Here is an 18,698-nt window from a genome sequence, read left to right as displayed (position 1 = left end):
TCCAGAGGCACGTGAAACAGCACAGTGGGTTACACATTCATTGGACATTTTTTGGGCAAAAAATGGATGACTCTGCAGCAGGGAGGCAGTCATGGCGGCTCTGGGCTGGTGGGAGAGGGGGCCGTCCTGCTGGTGGTCCTGGACTCTCTGGCCCTACCCTAGTAGCCGGTGCTTGAAAAAAGGGGGTGGTGTTGTGTCTTGCTGGTACAACACGCCTCCAGAGATGCTGAATTGTAGATACATGGTAACCTGTGGCGCATATGTATGTAGCGCATCATTTATGTGTGAATTAAATAAAATGGTCAATGTTGGGACTTTTAACAACAATAAAAATGGTGTTTTGGTCAAATAATAAAGCTACGCAGTGGACACCATTCATTTGTAAGTGTCTTTCTGGAGGAAGGGTGATCAAAGGGTGAAAGTGAATGGCACGTGATATCCCCACTATAGAACACTGTTTCCAAACTATAATAAAGGGAACTCCACACTTCCTTATAAGCACCCTGCACGCTATCTTCTTCCCTTTTGTCTTGTGCTCTGAACGGATAAGTGTGGATTGTTTTCACTGTATTCGTTTATTGCAGCTTAATTAAAATAACATTAATATTATTGTGTTTGCTCTTCAGAGTGGTGAATAAAAGGGTTTACACATAATGCTAGACTCTTGTCTTGCCATAGAATTGTGGGAGTTCCATGGTGGTTCTGTGCAGGGTCCCGAACCCTCAGAGGTTTTGCAACACACCAGGGAGACTCTTACTTGGCCTGCTGCAGCAGATCAGGCCCTAGAGGAAGACTTTTTTAGTCAATACCACCAAAAGGAGACGGATTAGCTACCTCTGAATTTGCTGATAGGGAAGGTGATGCTGCATGAATGACAAAATGCAGAAAAAGCAATATTTTCCAAGAGAGCAGGCATATGATCCCAGTGTAACTGGGAGTGCAAATCATCAGCATTCAGGCCAATGCTGACACTGCTTTCAGCAGCATGAAAGCAGCATCAGGATTTGCCGCAGTGCACTCTGGGAGCCTGTGCCTGCAGAATGGAGGGGAGCGATGTGGTGAGTCAGGTTAGTGTTTTTTTAATGTATTTTATGTTCGTGCGAGTTGAAGGCTCTCCAGTTTCCTATTTTTCAAATGTTAGTCACTTGACCTCAAATTTCTTTCAGGTCGAAGTATTGGAGAAATAGGGACATTGCTTGATTTAGAAATTCTTCTTTGTTTCTTTCCAGATAATGTTATCTTGAGACCAAAGCCTTTTTTTGTTCCCATCAGATTTCAATGTCTTGCAAGATTTGGTCTTTCCATGTTGTTTCTGCATCTACCTTCTCCAGAGGAAGAACATTCCCATACTCTTGATTTGTTCATTTCTATGGCTATTTATGTTTCAAGGATAGCATCTTTGAAGAAAGTATGGTCTCTTTTTGTCATTGTTGTATCTGGCCAAATTGTGTATATATATTCTGTCATGTTAAGTAGATGGCTGAAAAAGACCATTATCTTGGCCTATGAAACGTCTGATATGTCTTTCTCAGGTAAGGGTCAAGGAAGATCATCAAGGGGTATATCAGCTTTCTGAGTTATGCTGAAACGAGCTTCCATGAAAGATATTTGCATGATGGCTACTTAGGCCTCACTCCACACATTTTTTATCATTATAACCTGCTAGTGGGAACAATGTTGTTGTGCCAACAACTTTTGCTGAGAGAGTTTTGGATGCAGTTCAGCACAATGTTTAAGTATTTTCTTTGGTTTTTCAATAAAGTTTTCTCTTTCTAGCATGATTTAGTTTTGAGACAGTGTTTTAACTGTTTGCTTCCTTATTTTGCTTGGGCACTATTTCACTTAGTAAGGACTGGGGCGAGGAAGACTGACAAGGAGGTAATGTGTATTTTACTTATGGGTATTCGTCACTGCTCCAAGTTCAGGTCTTCTTCGTCAAAGTCTTGCTTTAAAAGGTTGCAGTGGCAAACAAAGTAGGTTATCTTTAAGATGGTTATATTCGCTTGATATTTTACAGGAAGTATTGGATGACAAATTCCTCTATATATAATAGGTGGCAGGTGGAACAATTCAACCATGTTTGTAGTTTATTTTTGTTGTTTTACTATGATAGAAACTATTTCTGTCTATGAGACGCCATCTCACCCAGTAAAGACTGTGAAGAGGAAGCCCTGAACTTGGGCATTAACAGTAAGTAACAGAGGCAGTTCCCGCACAGCAAGCTGCCGGTTTCCACCTTCATTTAGTGTCAATCCTCTGGCTCCACTCCACCAGGCTGCAGGTAAAATGTGCGTATGTGACATCTTGATCGTGCACCTAGTTCTGTTAAACCACTGTCTTTTAGATGTTTATGGTGGTTCAAAGTCTCTTGTTGTATTTGTTGATTGTTTTTGCCCGTACAAGGTTGTCATCCCTTATGTTTGTCATTCCTGAGAGTTCAGACATAAATTCACAAATGCAGTGCTGGAACACCTCCACAGCACTTGAAATGAAGTCTTTGAGGCTTTGCAGCTGAATATGGGTATAGAAGGTGGTTGTTATCTATCAGGATTCTGGATTGAGGAGGAGATGGTGATACCCAGTATTCAAATCAACTTTAGAAAACTAGCATGTGCTATTTACTTACTTAGCCAGATTGCCGACGGTGGGCTTGGCATAGCCTTCCCTTTTAATGGCCGTATTGTGGAGATGCATGTCTATATATATATGCAGATTTAATTGTGTTTCTTTGATTGGCATACCAGTATGATGGGAAACACCAAAGGTGTGGGACTCTCCACTTATTAAATACTGTCAATGGCTTCTGGCCATTGAGGTTCGGCTTCAACTTTGAGTTGAAGGTGAAAGGTCCCTCACTCATGGCGCCGTGCTATGGGACAGATGGCATGGTCGATGTGACCAGGGTTGTGCACTTCATTCAACCATTTCTAGGAAAGAGAGAGTCAAAATCACTTGGGTTTCCTGACATCTTGGATGTTCCCAGTCCTTTAACCAAAGTAGTCGAAAAGTACTAGACAAGATATTCTCTACTCAGGGAACCTTAGACATTGCACAACTTGACAATAATTTTGCCCCCTTCAAGGGATGAAAATTTAAAAAGTCGCAAAATACCTGGGATTTCAGCAATAGTCTATGGACACTCTTAAAAAAAGTATACAAATTCCTCATATTACCAATAAGCCCATCCTCCCGGTGCAAATATATTCCAATTGAAGAAATATCTATCACAGCCCTTAAAGCAAATCTCAAAGTGCACAGATATTTGGACAGTGAAGGTGAGGATGACTGTGACAAAAAATATAGTATTTCACTTAAACATTCTAAGATTCAAGGAAAGTAAAGATGGGGCCTTGGAAAAAAGTCACAACTCAAGTGGCTTCTCACTAGATATCTATCCGTGGTCTTATGCCCTGTCTTTATAACCGAATGCCCAATGTCTCCTTCATTGCATAAACATCTGGAGCGGCTCATTACTCCCATCGATTTAACTGATGTTTCTCATCCTGGTATTCTGCTCATATTGGCCCACATGTAAATGTATCCCTTTCTGTTTGCATACAAGAGTGGCAATAACCAGAGGACTAAAGGGTGAAGCAGATGGTCTGGTGAAAGTCAGCAGAAGTTCTCTCAGGAGCTCCTCCGCGATAATGTAGCTGGTCATGCAAGTTTTATGTTTTTTCTGAACCTGCAAGTTAATAAAGGGATCTACTTCTTCTCGCTGCGTGTCTCTGTGGCTTCAGTGCGGATCATGCCATGGGGCAAGACTTTTATAGATGGACTTGTGGAGTGGCAGGAGCAGGTTGTTTAGGGCCTGTGCTGGCCATCCCCTGCAGTGACCCATACCAGGCCCCCTGCTGAGAATGGCAGCAATGCAGGCCGGGACACACTTCTTATTCAGATCAGTGTGCACCACTTGCAAGGCTAAACCCATCAGTGTATAAGAGTAAGCTAAACACACTGGTCTCTCAACAACCAGAAATAGCTCCTCCCTACTTTGCGGTAAGGAGGCCCATAATGTGACTCTGGACCTGTGTCAGTGACATGATACAAAAGGGGATGATGGACGGAGTGTTTAAACAAATCAAGCACTCACCCCCCAGTCAACTGATCTGGGTTTAATCCATCACCATTCTTTAGCTCACTCAGCCACCCCAGTTCAGACATGGCCGTGTGCAAATCAGTCTGACCCTATGCCTCATGAGAACAGTCCAGCCCGAACTGCCAAGCCATGGCTTCCCTGGACCGGAAACAAGCTTCCGAGGACCGGTTTCGGATTCATAATCCTCATCAGCCTGGCTATCTTAAATCCAGTGGCCAAGTGAGCAAAGGACTCACGTCTGAGCATACCCTGCCAATGAAGTCAGTGACACCATGCCTAGCCTGAACTGGAATCAGGGACGCGTTAACAGGAACATTCCACAATGACGAAGACTAAATCATATAGGCTGGCAATGTCAGCACTTAGTGGACTTTAGGCTGACTTGCAGCTGAAATGTACTACTGTCTTACTAATGGGAGTCCCTCTTGCCCCTCTGCCACTGACTCAAGCACTGATACGGGATATCAATATACTGCAGCTTTGCACATTTAAAGACATGTTCTAACGGTTGCCTCACTAGAATCTCATGCTCCAATGGCCCTACAACACAGGGCATTACATAGCAAGCCTCTCAATCTGCCACTAGGTGTGGTGCACCCGTCTTTAGTTTGTGGTTTATGATAAGGGGATATGTCTTTATTTGTAGTGAAATATGAACAAGTGCCTTCATGTCCTCGTCTTGTTTAGTTTTCTATAGCACCTACTAAATACATGTAAGAATATATTTTTTTAAACGTGTGTACATGTCAACAAATTAACCTAAGATTTACTAGAAAATAATGGGGCGAATGCCTGTTATGACCATTAGCCATGCAATTGGCCTCATTCCATAACTCCTTTCAATCTGCCCATCATTACCCTCGTGGTGCCCAGTTTTTTTGGGCTGCACTTTAGTGGTAGACATATTATTCCAGGAGCATGTACCTTTCTGTGTCTCCCTACCCTTCTCAGATGGGCTGGCTTCTTCTCACCTGTCAAGACCCCTCTTTGAAGGTATAATACAGTAGGAAATAAACAAATGCTCAAATCAGATGAAGATGATGTGGCCTAATGGCTAGAGCGGTCTACATGGAAGCTAGGGAACTGGGTTTGAGTCTCAGCAGGGACGCTCAACATCCTGTGATTCTGGGCAAATCACTTAATCTCCCTGTGCCTATCAAATGAATGTGTCCATCTGTAATTCAACTGCTCATGTAAAGCGCTCTGATACTTTCAAGTCGAGTTCACCCAATATAAAACTAAAACAAAAAAATAAGTTATCCGCTGCACACTGCTGAGACGTACCTGCAAAGTTTGGTGGCAAATCCACTGTTGTGGCAGAGCTGTGATCTTCACAGAGGACCTTCTGCAGATTGAAGCTGATGATTTTCACAAGGTCGCCCGTTGACAAAGACACTTCATTGCCGGAGAGTTCATAAATGGAACCTAAAAAGAGGCAAGAGCAGGTAAGCCTCACCAGGCCACTGGTAATCGAGAAGAAGTGTCTACAGCGAGCGATACTGTCGCATGGAAAGGAAACACAGCTCCATGTAAAGGACCCAATTAAGAATCAACAGCAATGGCTTTTGCAAAGGTCTGGAGAGCCAATACACATACAAATAAAGCAAAGCAAAACAAATCACATATCTTAAACAGAGATTTCTGGGAGCAAATCACCAGAGAGTATTTAAAGGTATGATTCATTCCACTTGGAAAGTTCGGGCACCATTACAAATCATTCCAACTGGATCTTGGTTGCAGTATATAGTTCAGAATGGATTCTCATTAAGAAAAATACCATGTATGTAAATTGCATCCTGGAACTTTAATTCTAGCAGTGTCTATTGGTTTCATATGCATCATAGGAGTAGTTCTTGCTGTTGGTGATATCTATTAGTGTCAAGTACCTTATAAGACTGGTTATTAGTGTCTTAGACTGTCTTACTTTTTCACTTACATCTAGGAACTGGTTGTGTAAAAGAGTATCTATTTTTTTCGGTTCAGTTTGTAACGGGTTGTTGAGGTGTAGACACGTCTGTTTGCTTTATTCGCATATTGACCTGGTATCTAATGGCGTCCACTGGTTTCAGGCCCATCTTGGAACTGGTGGGTAGTTTCTAACCGTGTGTACTAGTCTTAGACACACAGACCTCCCCATAAAACACTCACCACCAGACTCCAAGGAGTGCTTAGCCAGGGCAGCACTCTGCCGGAATGTGCCTGCTCTTAGGGAGACTGAACCACTTTAAGCCAGGTCTAAAAACTCTTGCCCTCTGAAAAGAATGTATATGCTGGAATCTAACTCTTAGGTACTACGAGCAACTAGTGTCATCGGTTTTTCTCTTGCCTGTGCCCTGAAGTGGCGCAGGTGATATGCTGCGCTATACAACACTGCTAAATTCATAAAGAAAGAAATATGGGCTATTTAAATGCCACGGTCATGTAGCACAACTGGCAAGGTAGTTTTTAGTGAATGAATTGCTGTGGGAATAACATACAATCTTTGTTTCTTGGCACAACGACATTCCAATCTGTAGTGCGGTTAGCACTCTAGCAGACGCACGTACGCATCCACGCATCCGCGGGCCAGGCGTGGCCTGCGGGGTCCAATAAAAGAAGGACGCGCGCTCGGGCACGTCACTTCCGACTGAGACGAGTGTGTGGTTTACTGGCTTACGCTCCGCGCTACCACCCCTGCGCACGTGGCCATAGCTGGTCACTTAGGCCTACCCACACACCCTCACTACATTGGCGACGAGGGTGGGATACCGACCCTCGTTCTTTTCGTCGGGTGCTACCACCCGCACCAGCCCGCGGTGCCTACCGCGAGGACACCGACGTGCCATCCTTCCGGTGTGCCCACATCAGCGACCATCGGAGAAGGGAGTCGATACTGCCTGACGAGGCACACGTGGTGCCAGACGCACGCCGAGGTGTATACAGACACCACAACACCTCAGCCCGTCGACCCGCCAGCATTCGGGTACCGCCGCCATGGTGGACGAGGCAGCGGCACCGATCATCAACATCCCGTTCCAGCACGCTGCTGCTGGAGTGCTGCCGCCATTCAGCGAAGCGAGTGACCCATCTACGGCATCACCCCGGTGGAAGGTGTGGCTGGAGAGACTCGAAAACTACTTCGTTGTCACAAGAGAAACGGACGACGCGGTGAAACGGTCACTGCTCCTTCATTATGATGGGGACGAAGTCTTCCGACTCTTCAAACACCTGCCCAACTCGGCGGGGGTAACCACGTATGCTGCTGCAGTCACCGCCCTGAACAACCACTTTGACCCTCAACTGAATGTAGACTTTGAGGTCTTCAAGCTGGAGCAAGCCCGCCAACGTGAGGGCGAATCCATGGATCAATTCCACACTCGGGTCCGGGAACTGGCCAGTTCCACGGACGAAGACCAGCCCAAGGCTATCAGGCGCCAACTAATACAAGGGTGTCGGGACAAAACTCTGAGGGGCCACATCCTAAGAAAACCTGGGATCTCACTAGAGGACATCCTCGTCCTGGCCAGAGCTCATGAACTTTCAGACGCCAGGGCCACGGCCATGGAGCAAGCATTGCATAAAATTCCCGCCAAACCGGAAACGACCAAGAGTGAGCGGGCTGATGCTGTACGGTCACGGCCACGTGGCCCAGGAAGAAAGGGAGCCCGGCGAGACGCACCACAGGGCCGGTGTGGATACTGTGGACACGAACCCCATGCGGCCAGAGACTGTCCTGCCCAAGGTCAAGTCTGCGGGAGCTGCGGAATTCCAAATCATTTTGCAGCGGTTTGCCGCAGGAGGAACAAACCCCCAAACTCGCAGAAGTCATGGGCAGCCACCAAAGCGGTTCGCCAAGTATCCATAGCAGACTCATCCCCGGGTAGGACAGATACATTTCTGCCAACATCGCAGGTTGAATCGGACTCAGAGGATGAGGAGGAGGCGTATGTAGTTTCTTTTACCAGGGAATTAAAGATCAGACGACGGCCACAACCGACCTGTGTGATCCAAGTAGGAGAGAGCGAAGTGAAGGCCGTTATCGACACGGGGGCCACCGTCAACGTTATGGGCCTACAAGAATTCAACAAGCTGCGCCCTCGCCCGGAAGTCTTAAACTCCAAGACCAAGATATTTGCATATGGCGCAGACACCCCACTTCCTCTGAAAGGGAAAATAGTTATACCCATACGGGCCGACGAAGTGGAAGTAACCGCAACAATCCACATCATTGATCGAGAGGCTGACACGCTAATAAGCAGCCACACGGCGGAGGACCTGAAATTAATTGCTTTCGCCAACCACATACGGAACCATCAGGTAGAAGAACTCCTGGAGCGTTTCCCTGAGCTGTTCAAGGGTCTCGGGTGCATCAAATGCGCACCGATAAAGCTCCACATCGACAAAACCGTCACCCCTACCGCCCTCCGCCATCGAAGGATCCCATTTCACCTGCGGCCGCTGGTGGAGAAGGAACTGGCGAAGCTCGAAAGATTGGGGGTCATTGAAAAAGTAACAGGGCCCACCCCGTGGGTGTCGCCCATGGTCATCGTCGAAAAACCCAAGCAGCCAGGCGAGGTCCGGCTATGCATCGATATGAGACTGCCGAACGCTGCAATCAAGCGGGAGAGACACCTGACCCCAACGATGGATGACATCATAGCAGATGTGAATGGCTCGAAGTGGTTTTCCAAGATCGACCTCAATGCGGGATACCACCAACTGCCCCTCGCTGAGGAATGCCGCTTCATAACCACATTCAGCACCCACCTGGGCCTCCGGAGGTACAAGCGCTTCAACTTCGGAATATCCTCGGCCGCTGAGGTGTTTCAGAACACCATCAGGGAGCTGCTATCTGGACTGCCGGGGGTTCTCAATGTGAGTGACGATATCCTCATCCATTCCGCCACGGCCTCCGAACACTACAAGCACCTGCGTGATGTGCTGAAGAGACTAAGTGCACATGGAGCAACACTCCACAAGGAGAAGTGCCAGTTCTTTCAGCCCTCGATTGAGTTCTTCGGTTATGTATTTAACCAGGAGGGGGTCCAGATTGACCCGCGGAAATCGAAGTCCATCAAAGATGCCCCAGCACCACAATCGCCCACGGAAGTGAGGAGCTTCCTCGGAATGGCCACGTACTGCGGCCGTTTCATCCCAGGCCTGGCCACACGCAGCGAGCCTCTCCGAGCATTGACGAAGGCAGATGCCGCCTGGGCTTGGGGCCCCAAAGAACAAGACGCTTTCCGGAGCATAAAGGAGGCACTTCTAGAGAACGCCACCCTCTCATACTTCGATCCAACCAAGCGGACCGAGGTAATTGTGGATGCCAGCCCCGTAGGGCTTGGGGCAGTTCTGACACAAGAACATGAACCAGGGAAATGGACAGCCTTAGCATTCGCGAGCAAAGCGCTAACTCCCACTGAGGCAAGATATGCTCAGATAGAACGCGAAGCTTTAGCCATTAAATGGGCCTGTGGACACTTTCACCTTTACCTGCACGGACAATCGTTTGTTATGGTCACAGATCATCAACCCTTGGTGCCGCTCTTCAAGGGCACTGCCCCTCATCCACCGCCACGCATCGAAAGATGGGTGATCCAGCTCCAAACATACGATATGGAAGTCATCTACAGGCCTTGAGCCAAAAACCCAGCCGACTACTTGTCACGGCATCCATTACCCCGAGAACCGGCAGTTACTGATGAGGAGTGTGACGGCTATGTCCACTGGGTGGCTCTCACATCTTGCCCCCAGTGTATGACTCTGGAGGAAATCAAGGAGGCAGCAGCGGAAGACCACCCCTACATGCGGTCACTGCAAGCGGTGCAAGAAGGGTCCTGGACGGACTACCTCCGACCCCCCACAAATTGGACGGCGGCGGACAAGTCAGCCCTCACAAAGTATTGGCAGATCCGCCATGAGCTCAGCGCCACGGAGGAAGGCATACTATTAAGAGGAACGCGTCTAGTAATACCAAGGCGCCTCAGACATCGGGCCACCCAGCTTGCCCATGGGGGTCACCAAGGGGTCACCAAGATGAAGGCGCGCATGCGCGAGAAGGTGTGGTTCCCCGCACTGGAAAGCACCGTGGATGAGTATGTCAAGAACTGCATGTCCTACCAGTTAACCAGCGACCCGGAACGGCCAGTCCCCATCATCACGGAGGAAGCATGCACGGCTCCGTGGGAAAAGGTTAGTGTGGACTTTGGGAGCTTCCCCGGAGAGGGACATACTCTGGTAGTCATAGACTCTTATTCCAAATACCCCCTTGTGGAGAAAATACCATCCACGGCCTTCGTACACGTGGGGCCAGCATTAGAAAAGATGTTCTCTTTATTCGGCCTGCCAGGTGAACTTAAAAGCGATAATGGCCCACCCTTCCAGGGAGCGGAGTTTGCCACATTCATGACAACGCGAGGCATCACCCATCGGCGCATCACTCCCCAGTGGCCACAGGCTAACGGGGAGGTGGAGAGGTTCATGCGAACACTTAATAAAATGTTTAGGATCGCGGTGGTCGAAGAGGCCGACCCCGAACAGAGACTGCATGAATTCCTAAGACAATACCGCGGAACGCCCTATTGCACCACACTGAGAAGCCCGTGGTCCTTAATGTTTCAAGGCCAACGTAGGGACTTCCTCCCCATGCCGCCGAGGTCAAGGCTGGAAGACAAGGAAACGAAGGAGATGCAGGAACGCGCGCAAAGACGTCGGTGCACGAACAACATGCGAACGAGCTACCGCCGCAAGGCCACTCCAAGACAGCTACACCGAGGAGACCGGGTTGTTATTAAGAATCGACGCCCAGGGGGAAAGTTTCGGACATTCTATGAACCAGGGCCGTGGACAGTCACCAACACGAAGGGCACCATGGTGACCGCCAACAAAGAAGGAGAAGAAGTGTCAAGGAACTCGTCCTGGTTCAAGATAATCTCTCCTGCCGGCAGTGCAAGCGGCGGAGCCCAGGGGGAAACCACCGAAACACCCGGAGCAGCAGCACCAGAAGCGGTGAGCAGTCCTTCAGCAGACGTTGGGGGCCCAGCACCAGAACTTGAAACACCCACCTGCTCCACCCCTGTCCGGGGTCAGGCCCACAACGGAGATCGAGGATCGGGCCGCACACCCCGCTACAGTCTGAGGCCCAACCCTCGCCCCAACCAAAGACTCAATGACTATGTCTGTCAACTAAGTCCCTGAATCCAGCAACCGTGGAGCACGCAAGTACCACCATCTTATTGCGAACTTTTCATGAACAGTTTGTTGAACATTTTGAATTTGTTTAGAGTTGGGTAGAGATGTAGTGCGGTTAGCACTCTAGCAGACGCACGTACGCATCCACGCATCCGCGGGCCAGGCGTGGCCTGCGGGGTCCAATAAAAGAAGGACGCGCGCTCGGGCACGTCACTTCCGACTGAGACGAGTGTGTGGTTTACTGGCTTACGCTCCGCGCTACCACCCCTGCGCACATGGCCATAGCTGGTCACTTAGGCCTACCCACACACCCTCACTACACAATCCACATCCCAGAAGAAACTGAACAACCTTAACTTGTGGCAAAAAAGAATAAATGTTGGAGCCAAGTAAACATTGTTGCCTTATTAGGATATTTTCGGTCCCCTGAGGGGTTTGCATGGGTACAGAAAAAGTGATGACTATTGTGAAATGAGCAGCCCTTTTCTATAAAAAGAAGTTCTCTGCTTCCTGTATTTCCAAGAGAGCAATCTGCAACGTTTTCACTTCGGTGCCCCAAACAGAAGGCCGTTGCACAAGAGACTAATGCTCTAAAGGAAGGCGGGGGCTGTGTCCATATTTATAGATCTCTGGAAGGCAGGCGGAGACCTGCGTCCCTTCAGCAGAGCTGCCACCACGGAGGCTCCAATGAAGGCACTGATTGTTGCTGCACAGGTACAATGTTCAATGCGGTCACAGAGCAAAGGTTTTTGTTCTTCAAACAACAAACTCCCAAAGCGGAGTTTGTTGTTGAAGTCAAAAAATGAATACCCTAACGTGCTGGGAGTTTTTATCCTCAGTGTGTGAGGGTTATTAGTCCTCGTTCCTCTTTGGGATGCCAGGTTTTTCATAAACAGGAACAGGCATTTGCAATGCAATAGGTTTCACATCAGGGAAAGTTTGAGCTATTGGTTTTGCAAATGATAATGTTTGTTAGATTTTTTTTTGTCAAAAAGTATCCCAGCAGTAGTATAAGTAATAAAAGAAAATCCAAGAAGCAAGGAAAGGGTGCAGTACAACAGGCTGTTACCGGGTGTCCCTGTGGAGTTGCAAAGGGACCTCTATTAGCCACATAAGGTACTGCACCCTTAGTGAATAGAGTGAAATTAATAGAAGCAATGCTTGGTAGTGCGCCTACTGCAAAAACTAGAAATGCTCAGTAGCAGTTAAAGTGACTTAAGGTATTTCCAGCGAGGATCTCTTTAAATCCTGAATGTCTTGTGCCAAAATTAACAACCCACCCGTTTCGGCAATGGTCAAAAACAAAAGGAAAAGACAGGATTTATACAGTACATTACATAGAAAACACTATATGAACCTAGCAAAGCCCTTTGAATGCTGGAACATGAAAAATTGGTATCACAAGAAGGAGATATATTTCGAGCTGGAGTCACAACGAATCGTGGATGAATACAATTGTATCTTTTAACCAAAACAATTATAGCACACAATAAAATACTTTAGCGTTACAAAAATGTGCAGCTTGCAGTGGCGACTTTTTCAAATTGTGGGCTGCTTCCAGACATACGCCAGGAAGCAGTCTCTGAGCCACAGCCTTTAAAACATGGAGTATTTGGAGAATTCTAGTTAAATGAGATTAAAAGCAGTCTGCTGCATGACGTGACCTTAAAGCACCCCGAATTAGAGGAATCACGAGGGTGGCCGACATCCATCGCACGTAGCACCTAGGAAACCACTCGTGCTAGGCTTGGGACAGCGGCCTAGGTGACCACTTAACTGTGTGTATACAGTTGGGCGAGTTGCTCCACCAAAGAAAAGAAAGGCACGCTGCCGCCATTATTGAAGATCATGTGCGGTATGCTTGCGCTTGTTCTGGGAAGGACATGGCTTTTGTAGTTCGGACTGGACTGTTCCCATGGGGCACAGGGTCAGAGCTGATTTGCATATCGCCATTGTCTAACCCAGGGTGGTGTGGAGTGCAAAAAACGATGGATTTGGGCCCAGATCTTTGGACTGGGGTGAGTGTGTGACATTGATCCACATTCGGTCCATCACCTGTTGTATTTGCATATTCCGCCCTAAGTGCGCTGGGGATGCCCAGACGTGGGTCCCAGGCACTCCACACCACTGGAGTCAAGCTAGCCGGGCTGATGAGAGGTGTTACCTCGAAACCGGTCCGGTCCTCGGATGCTTGATTCCGTTCTGGGAAGGACATGGCTTTTGTAGTTCGGACTGGACTGTTCCCATGGGGCACAGGGTCAGAGCTGATTTGCATATCGCCATTGTCTAACCCAGGGTGGTGTGGAGTGCAAAAAAACGATGGATTTGGGCCCAGATCTTTGGACTGGGGTGAGTGTGTGACATTGATCCACATTCGGTCCATCACCTGTTGTATTTGCATATTCCGCCCTAAGTGCGCTGGGGATGCCCAGACGTGGGTCCCAGGCACTCCACACCACTGGAGTCAAGCTAGCCGGGCTGATGAGAGGTGTTACCTCGAAACCGGTCCGGTCCTCGGATGCTTGATTCCGTTCTGGGAAGGACATGGCTTTTGTAGTTCGGACTGGACTGTTCCCATGGGGCACAGGGTCAGAGCTGATTTGCATATCGCCATTGTCTAACCCAGGGTGGTGTGGAGTGCAAAAAAACGATGGATTTGGGCCCAGATCTTTGGACTGGGGTGAGTGTGTGACATTGATCCACATTCGGTCCATCACCTGTTGTATTTGCATATTCCGCCCTAAGTGCGCTGGGGATGCCCAGACGTGGGTCCCAGGCACTCCACACCACTGGAGTCAAGCTAGCCGGGCTGATGAGAGGTGTTACCTCGAAACCGGTCCGGTCCTCGGATGCTTGATTCCGTTCTGGGAAGGACATGGCTTTTGTAGTTCGGACTGGACTGTTCCCATGGGGCACAGGGTCAGAGCTGATTTGCATATCGCCATTGTCTAACCCAGGGTGGTGTGGAGTGCAAAAAAACGATGGATTTGGGCCCAGATCTTTGGACTGGGGTGAGTGTGTGACATTGATCCACATTCGGTCCATCACCTGTTGTATTTGCATATTCCGCCCTAAGTGCGCTGGGGATGCCCAGACGTGGGTCCCAGGCACTCCACACCACTGGAGTCAAGCTAGCCGGGCTGATGAGAGGTGTTACCTCGAAACCGGTCCGGTCCTCGGATGCTTGATTCCGTTCTGGGAAGGACATGGCTTTTGTAGTTCGGACTGGACTGTTCCCATGGGGCACAGGGTCAGAGCTGATTTGCATATCGCCATTGTCTAACCCAGGGTGGTGTGGAGTGCAAAAAAACGATGGATTTGGGCCCAGATCTTTGGACTGGGGTGAGTGTGTGACATTGATCCACATTCGGTCCATCACCTGTTGTATTTGCATATTCCGCCCTAAGTGCGCTGGGGATGCCCAGACGTGGGTCCCAGGCACTCCACACCACTGGAGTCAAGCTAGCCGGGCTGATGAGAGGTGTTACCTCGAAACCGGTCCGGTCCTCGGATGCTTGATTCCGTTCTGGGAAGGACATGGCTTTTGTAGTTCGGACTGGACTGTTCCCATGGGGCACAGGGTCAGAGCTGATTTGCATATCGCCATTGTCTAACCCAGGGTGGTGTGGAGTGCAAAAAAACGATGGATTTGGGCCCAGATCTTTGGACTGGGGTGAGTGTGTGACATTGATCCACATTCGGTCCATCACCTGTTGTATTTGCATATTCCGCCCTAAGTGCGCTGGGGATGCCCAGACGTGGGTCCCAGGCACTCCACACCACTGGAGTCAAGCTAGCCGGGCTGATGAGAGGTGTTACCTCGAAACCGGTCCGGTCCTCGGATGCTTGATTCCGTTCTGGGAAGGACATGGCTTTTGTAGTTCGGACTGGACTGTTCCCATGGGGCACAGGGTCAGAGCTGATTTGCATATCGCCATTGTCTAACCCAGGGTGGTGTGGAGTGCAAAAAAACGATGGATTTGGGCCCAGATCTTTGGACTGGGGTGAGTGTGTGACATTGATCCACATTCGGTCCATCACCTGTTGTATTTGCATATTCCGCCCTAAGTGCGCTGGGGATGCCCAGACGTGGGTCCCAGGCACTCCACACCACTGGAGTCAAGCTAGCCGGGCTGATGAGAGGTGTTACCTCGAAACCGGTCCGGTCCTCGGATGCTTGATTCCGTTCTGGGAAGGACATGGCTTTTGTAGTTCGGACTGGACTGTTCCCATGGGGCACAGGGTCAGAGCTGATTTGCATATCGCCATTGTCTAACCCAGGGTGGTGTGGAGTGCAAAAAAACGATGGATTTGGGCCCAGATCTTTGGACTGGGGTGAGTGTGTGACATTGATCCACATTCGGTCCATCACCTGTTGTATTTGCATATTCCGCCCTAAGTGCGCTGGGGATGCCCAGACGTGGGTCCCAGGCACTCCACACCACTGGAGTCAAGCTAGCCGGGCTGATGAGAGGTGTTACCTCGAAACCGGTCCGGTCCTCGGATGCTTGATTCCGTTCTGGGAAGGACATGGCTTTTGTAGTTCGGACTGGACTGTTCCCATGGGGCACAGGGTCAGAGCTGATTTGCATATCGCCATTGTCTAACCCAGGGTGGTGTGGAGTGCAAAAAAACGATGGATTTGGGCCCAGATCTTTGGACTGGGGTGAGTGTGTGACATTGATCCACATTCGGTCCATCACCTGTTGTATTTGCATATTCCGCCCTAAGTGCGCTGGGGATGCCCAGACGTGGGTCCCAGGCACTCCACACCACTGGAGTCAAGCTAGCCGGGCTGATGAGAGGTGTTACCTCGAAACCGGTCCGGTCCTCGGATGCTTGATTCCGTTCTGGGAAGGACATGGCTTTTGTAGTTCGGACTGGACTGTTCCCATGGGGCACAGGGTCAGAGCTGATTTGCATATCGCCATTGTCTAACCCAGGGTGGTGTGGAGTGCAAAAAAACGATGGATTTGGGCCCAGATCTTTGGACTGGGGTGAGTGTGTGACATTGATCCACATTCGGTCCATCACCTGTTGTATTTGCATATTCCGCCCTAAGTGCGCTGGGGATGCCCAGACGTGGGTCCCAGGCACTCCACACCACTGGAGTCAAGCTAGCCGGGCTGATGAGAGGTGTTACCTCGAAACCGGTCCGGTCCTCGGATGCTTGATTCCGTTCTGGGAAGGACATGGCTTTTGTAGTTCGGACTGGACTGTTCCCATGGGGCACAGGGTCAGAGCTGATTTGCATATCGCCATTGTCTAACCCAGGGTGGTGTGGAGTGCAAAAAAACAATGGATTTGGGCCCAGATCTTTGGACTGGGGTGAGTGTGTGACATTGATCCACATTCGGTCCATCACCTGTTGTATTTGCATATTCCGCCCTAAGTGCGCTGGGGATGCCCAGACGTGGGTCCCAGGCACTCCACACCACTGGAGTCAAGCTAGCCGGGCTGATGAGAGGTGTTACCTCGAAACCGGTCCGGTCCTCGGATGCTTGATTCCGTTCTGGGAAGGACATGGCTTTTGTAGTTCGGACTGGACTGTTCCCATGGGGCACAGGGTCAGAGCTGATTTGCATATCGCCATTGTCTAACCCAGGGTGGTGTGGAGTGCAAAAAAACGATGGATTTGGGCCCAGATCTTTGGACTGGGGTGAGTGTGTGACATTGATCCACATTCGGTCCATCACCTGTTGTATTTGCATATTCCGCCCTAAGTGCGCTGGGGATGCCCAGACGTGGGTCCCAGGCACTCCACACCACTGGAGTCAAGCTAGCCGGGCTGATGAGAGGTGTTACCTCGAAACCGGTCCGGTCCTCGGATGCTTGATTCCGTTCTGGGAAGGACATGGCTTTTGTAGTTCGGACTGGACTGTTCCCATGGGGCACAGGGTCAGAGCTGATTTGCATATCGCCATTGTCTAACCCAGGGTGGTGTGGAGTGCAAAAAAACGATGGATTTGGGCCCAGATCTTTGGACTGGGGTGAGTGTGTGACATTGATCCACATTCGGTCCATCACCTGTTGTATTTGCATATTCCGCCCTAAGTGCGCTGGGGATGCCCAGACGTGGGTCCCAGGCACTCCACACCACTGGAGTCAAGCTAGCCGGGCTGATGAGAGGTGTTACCTCGAAACCGGTCCGGTCCTCGGATGCTTGATTCCGTTCTGGGAAGGACATGGCTTTTGTAGTTCGGACTGGACTGTTCCCATGGGGCACAGGGTCAGAGCTGATTTGCATATCGCCATTGTCTAACCCAGGGTGGTGTGGAGTGCAAAAAAACGATGGATTTGGGCCCAGATCTTTGGACTGGGGTGAGTGTGTGACATTGATCCACATTCGGTCCATCACCTGTTGTATTTGCATATTCCGCCCTAAGTGCGCTGGGGATGCCCAGACGTGGGTCCCAGGCACTCCACACCACTGGAGTCAAGCTAGCCGGGCTGATGAGAGGTGTTACCTCGAAACCGGTCCGGTCCTCGGATGCTTGATTCCGTTCTGGGAAGGACATGGCTTTTGTAGTTCGGACTGGACTGTTCCCATGGGGCACAGGGTCAGAGCTGATTTGCATATCGCCATTGTCTAACCCAGGGTGGTGTGGAGTGCAAAAAAACGATGGATTTGGGCCCAGATCTTTGGACTGGGGTGAGTGTGTGACATTGATCCACATTCGGTCCATCACCTGTTGTATTTGCATATTCCGCCCTAAGTGCGCTGGGGATGCCCAGACGTGGGTCCCAGGCACTCCACACCACTGGAGTCAAGCTAGCCGGGCTGATGAGAGGTGTTACCTCGAAACCGGTCCGGTCCTCGGATGCTTGATTCCGTTCTGGGAAGGACATGGCTTTTGTAGTTCGGACTGGACTGTTCCCATGGGGCACAGGGTCAGAGCTGATTTGCATATCGCCATTGTCTAACCCAGGGTGGTGTGGAGTGCAAAAAAACGATGGATTTGGGCCCAGATCTTTGGACTGGGGTGAGTGTGTGACATTGATCCACATTCGGTCCATCACCTGTTGTATTTGCATATTCCGCCCTAAGTGCGCTGGGGATGCCCAGACGTGGGTCCCAGGCACTCCACACCACTGGAGTCAAGCTAGCCGGGCTGATGAGAGGTGTTACCTCGAAACCGGTCCGGTCCTCGGATGCTTGATTCCGTTCTGGGAAGGACATGGCTTTTGTAGTTCGGACTGGACTGTTCCCATGGGGCACAGGGTCAGAGCTGATTTGCATATCGCCATTGTCTAACCCAGGGTGGTGTGGAGTGCAAAAAAACGATGGATTTGGGCCCAGATCTTTGGACTGGGGTGAGTGTGTGACATTGATCCACATTCGGTCCATCACCTGTTGTATTTGCATATTCCGCGCTTGTTTCAAAAACATTATATAAAAAAATGCAGCTTGGTGAGCCGCGCATAATAA

General features: G+C 49.7%; 1 protein-coding gene across 1 annotated transcript in view; it reads right to left on the bottom strand.

Moving 5' to 3' along the window:
• The window catches only part of THEMIS2 (thymocyte selection associated family member 2), a 302,824-nt gene that overhangs the window by 145,573 nt on the left and 138,553 nt on the right, over window positions 1-18,698 (bottom strand). The window contains exon 2 of the mRNA XM_086957488.1: window positions 5,384-5,524. Coding sequence (XP_086813614.1) covers window positions 5,384-5,524 — 141 coding nt within the window. The remainder of the gene's footprint in view (window positions 1-5,383; window positions 5,525-18,698) is intronic.

This window comes from Lissotriton vulgaris, chromosome 2_1, assembly GCF_964263255.1.
Source record: "Lissotriton vulgaris chromosome 2_1, aLisVul1.2, whole genome shotgun sequence".
In the NCBI taxonomy this organism is placed as follows: Eukaryota; Metazoa; Chordata; class Amphibia; order Caudata; family Salamandridae; genus Lissotriton; species Lissotriton vulgaris.
The sequence above is the reverse complement of the archived record's forward strand: the minus strand, read 5'-3'. Positions and strand labels throughout refer to the sequence as shown.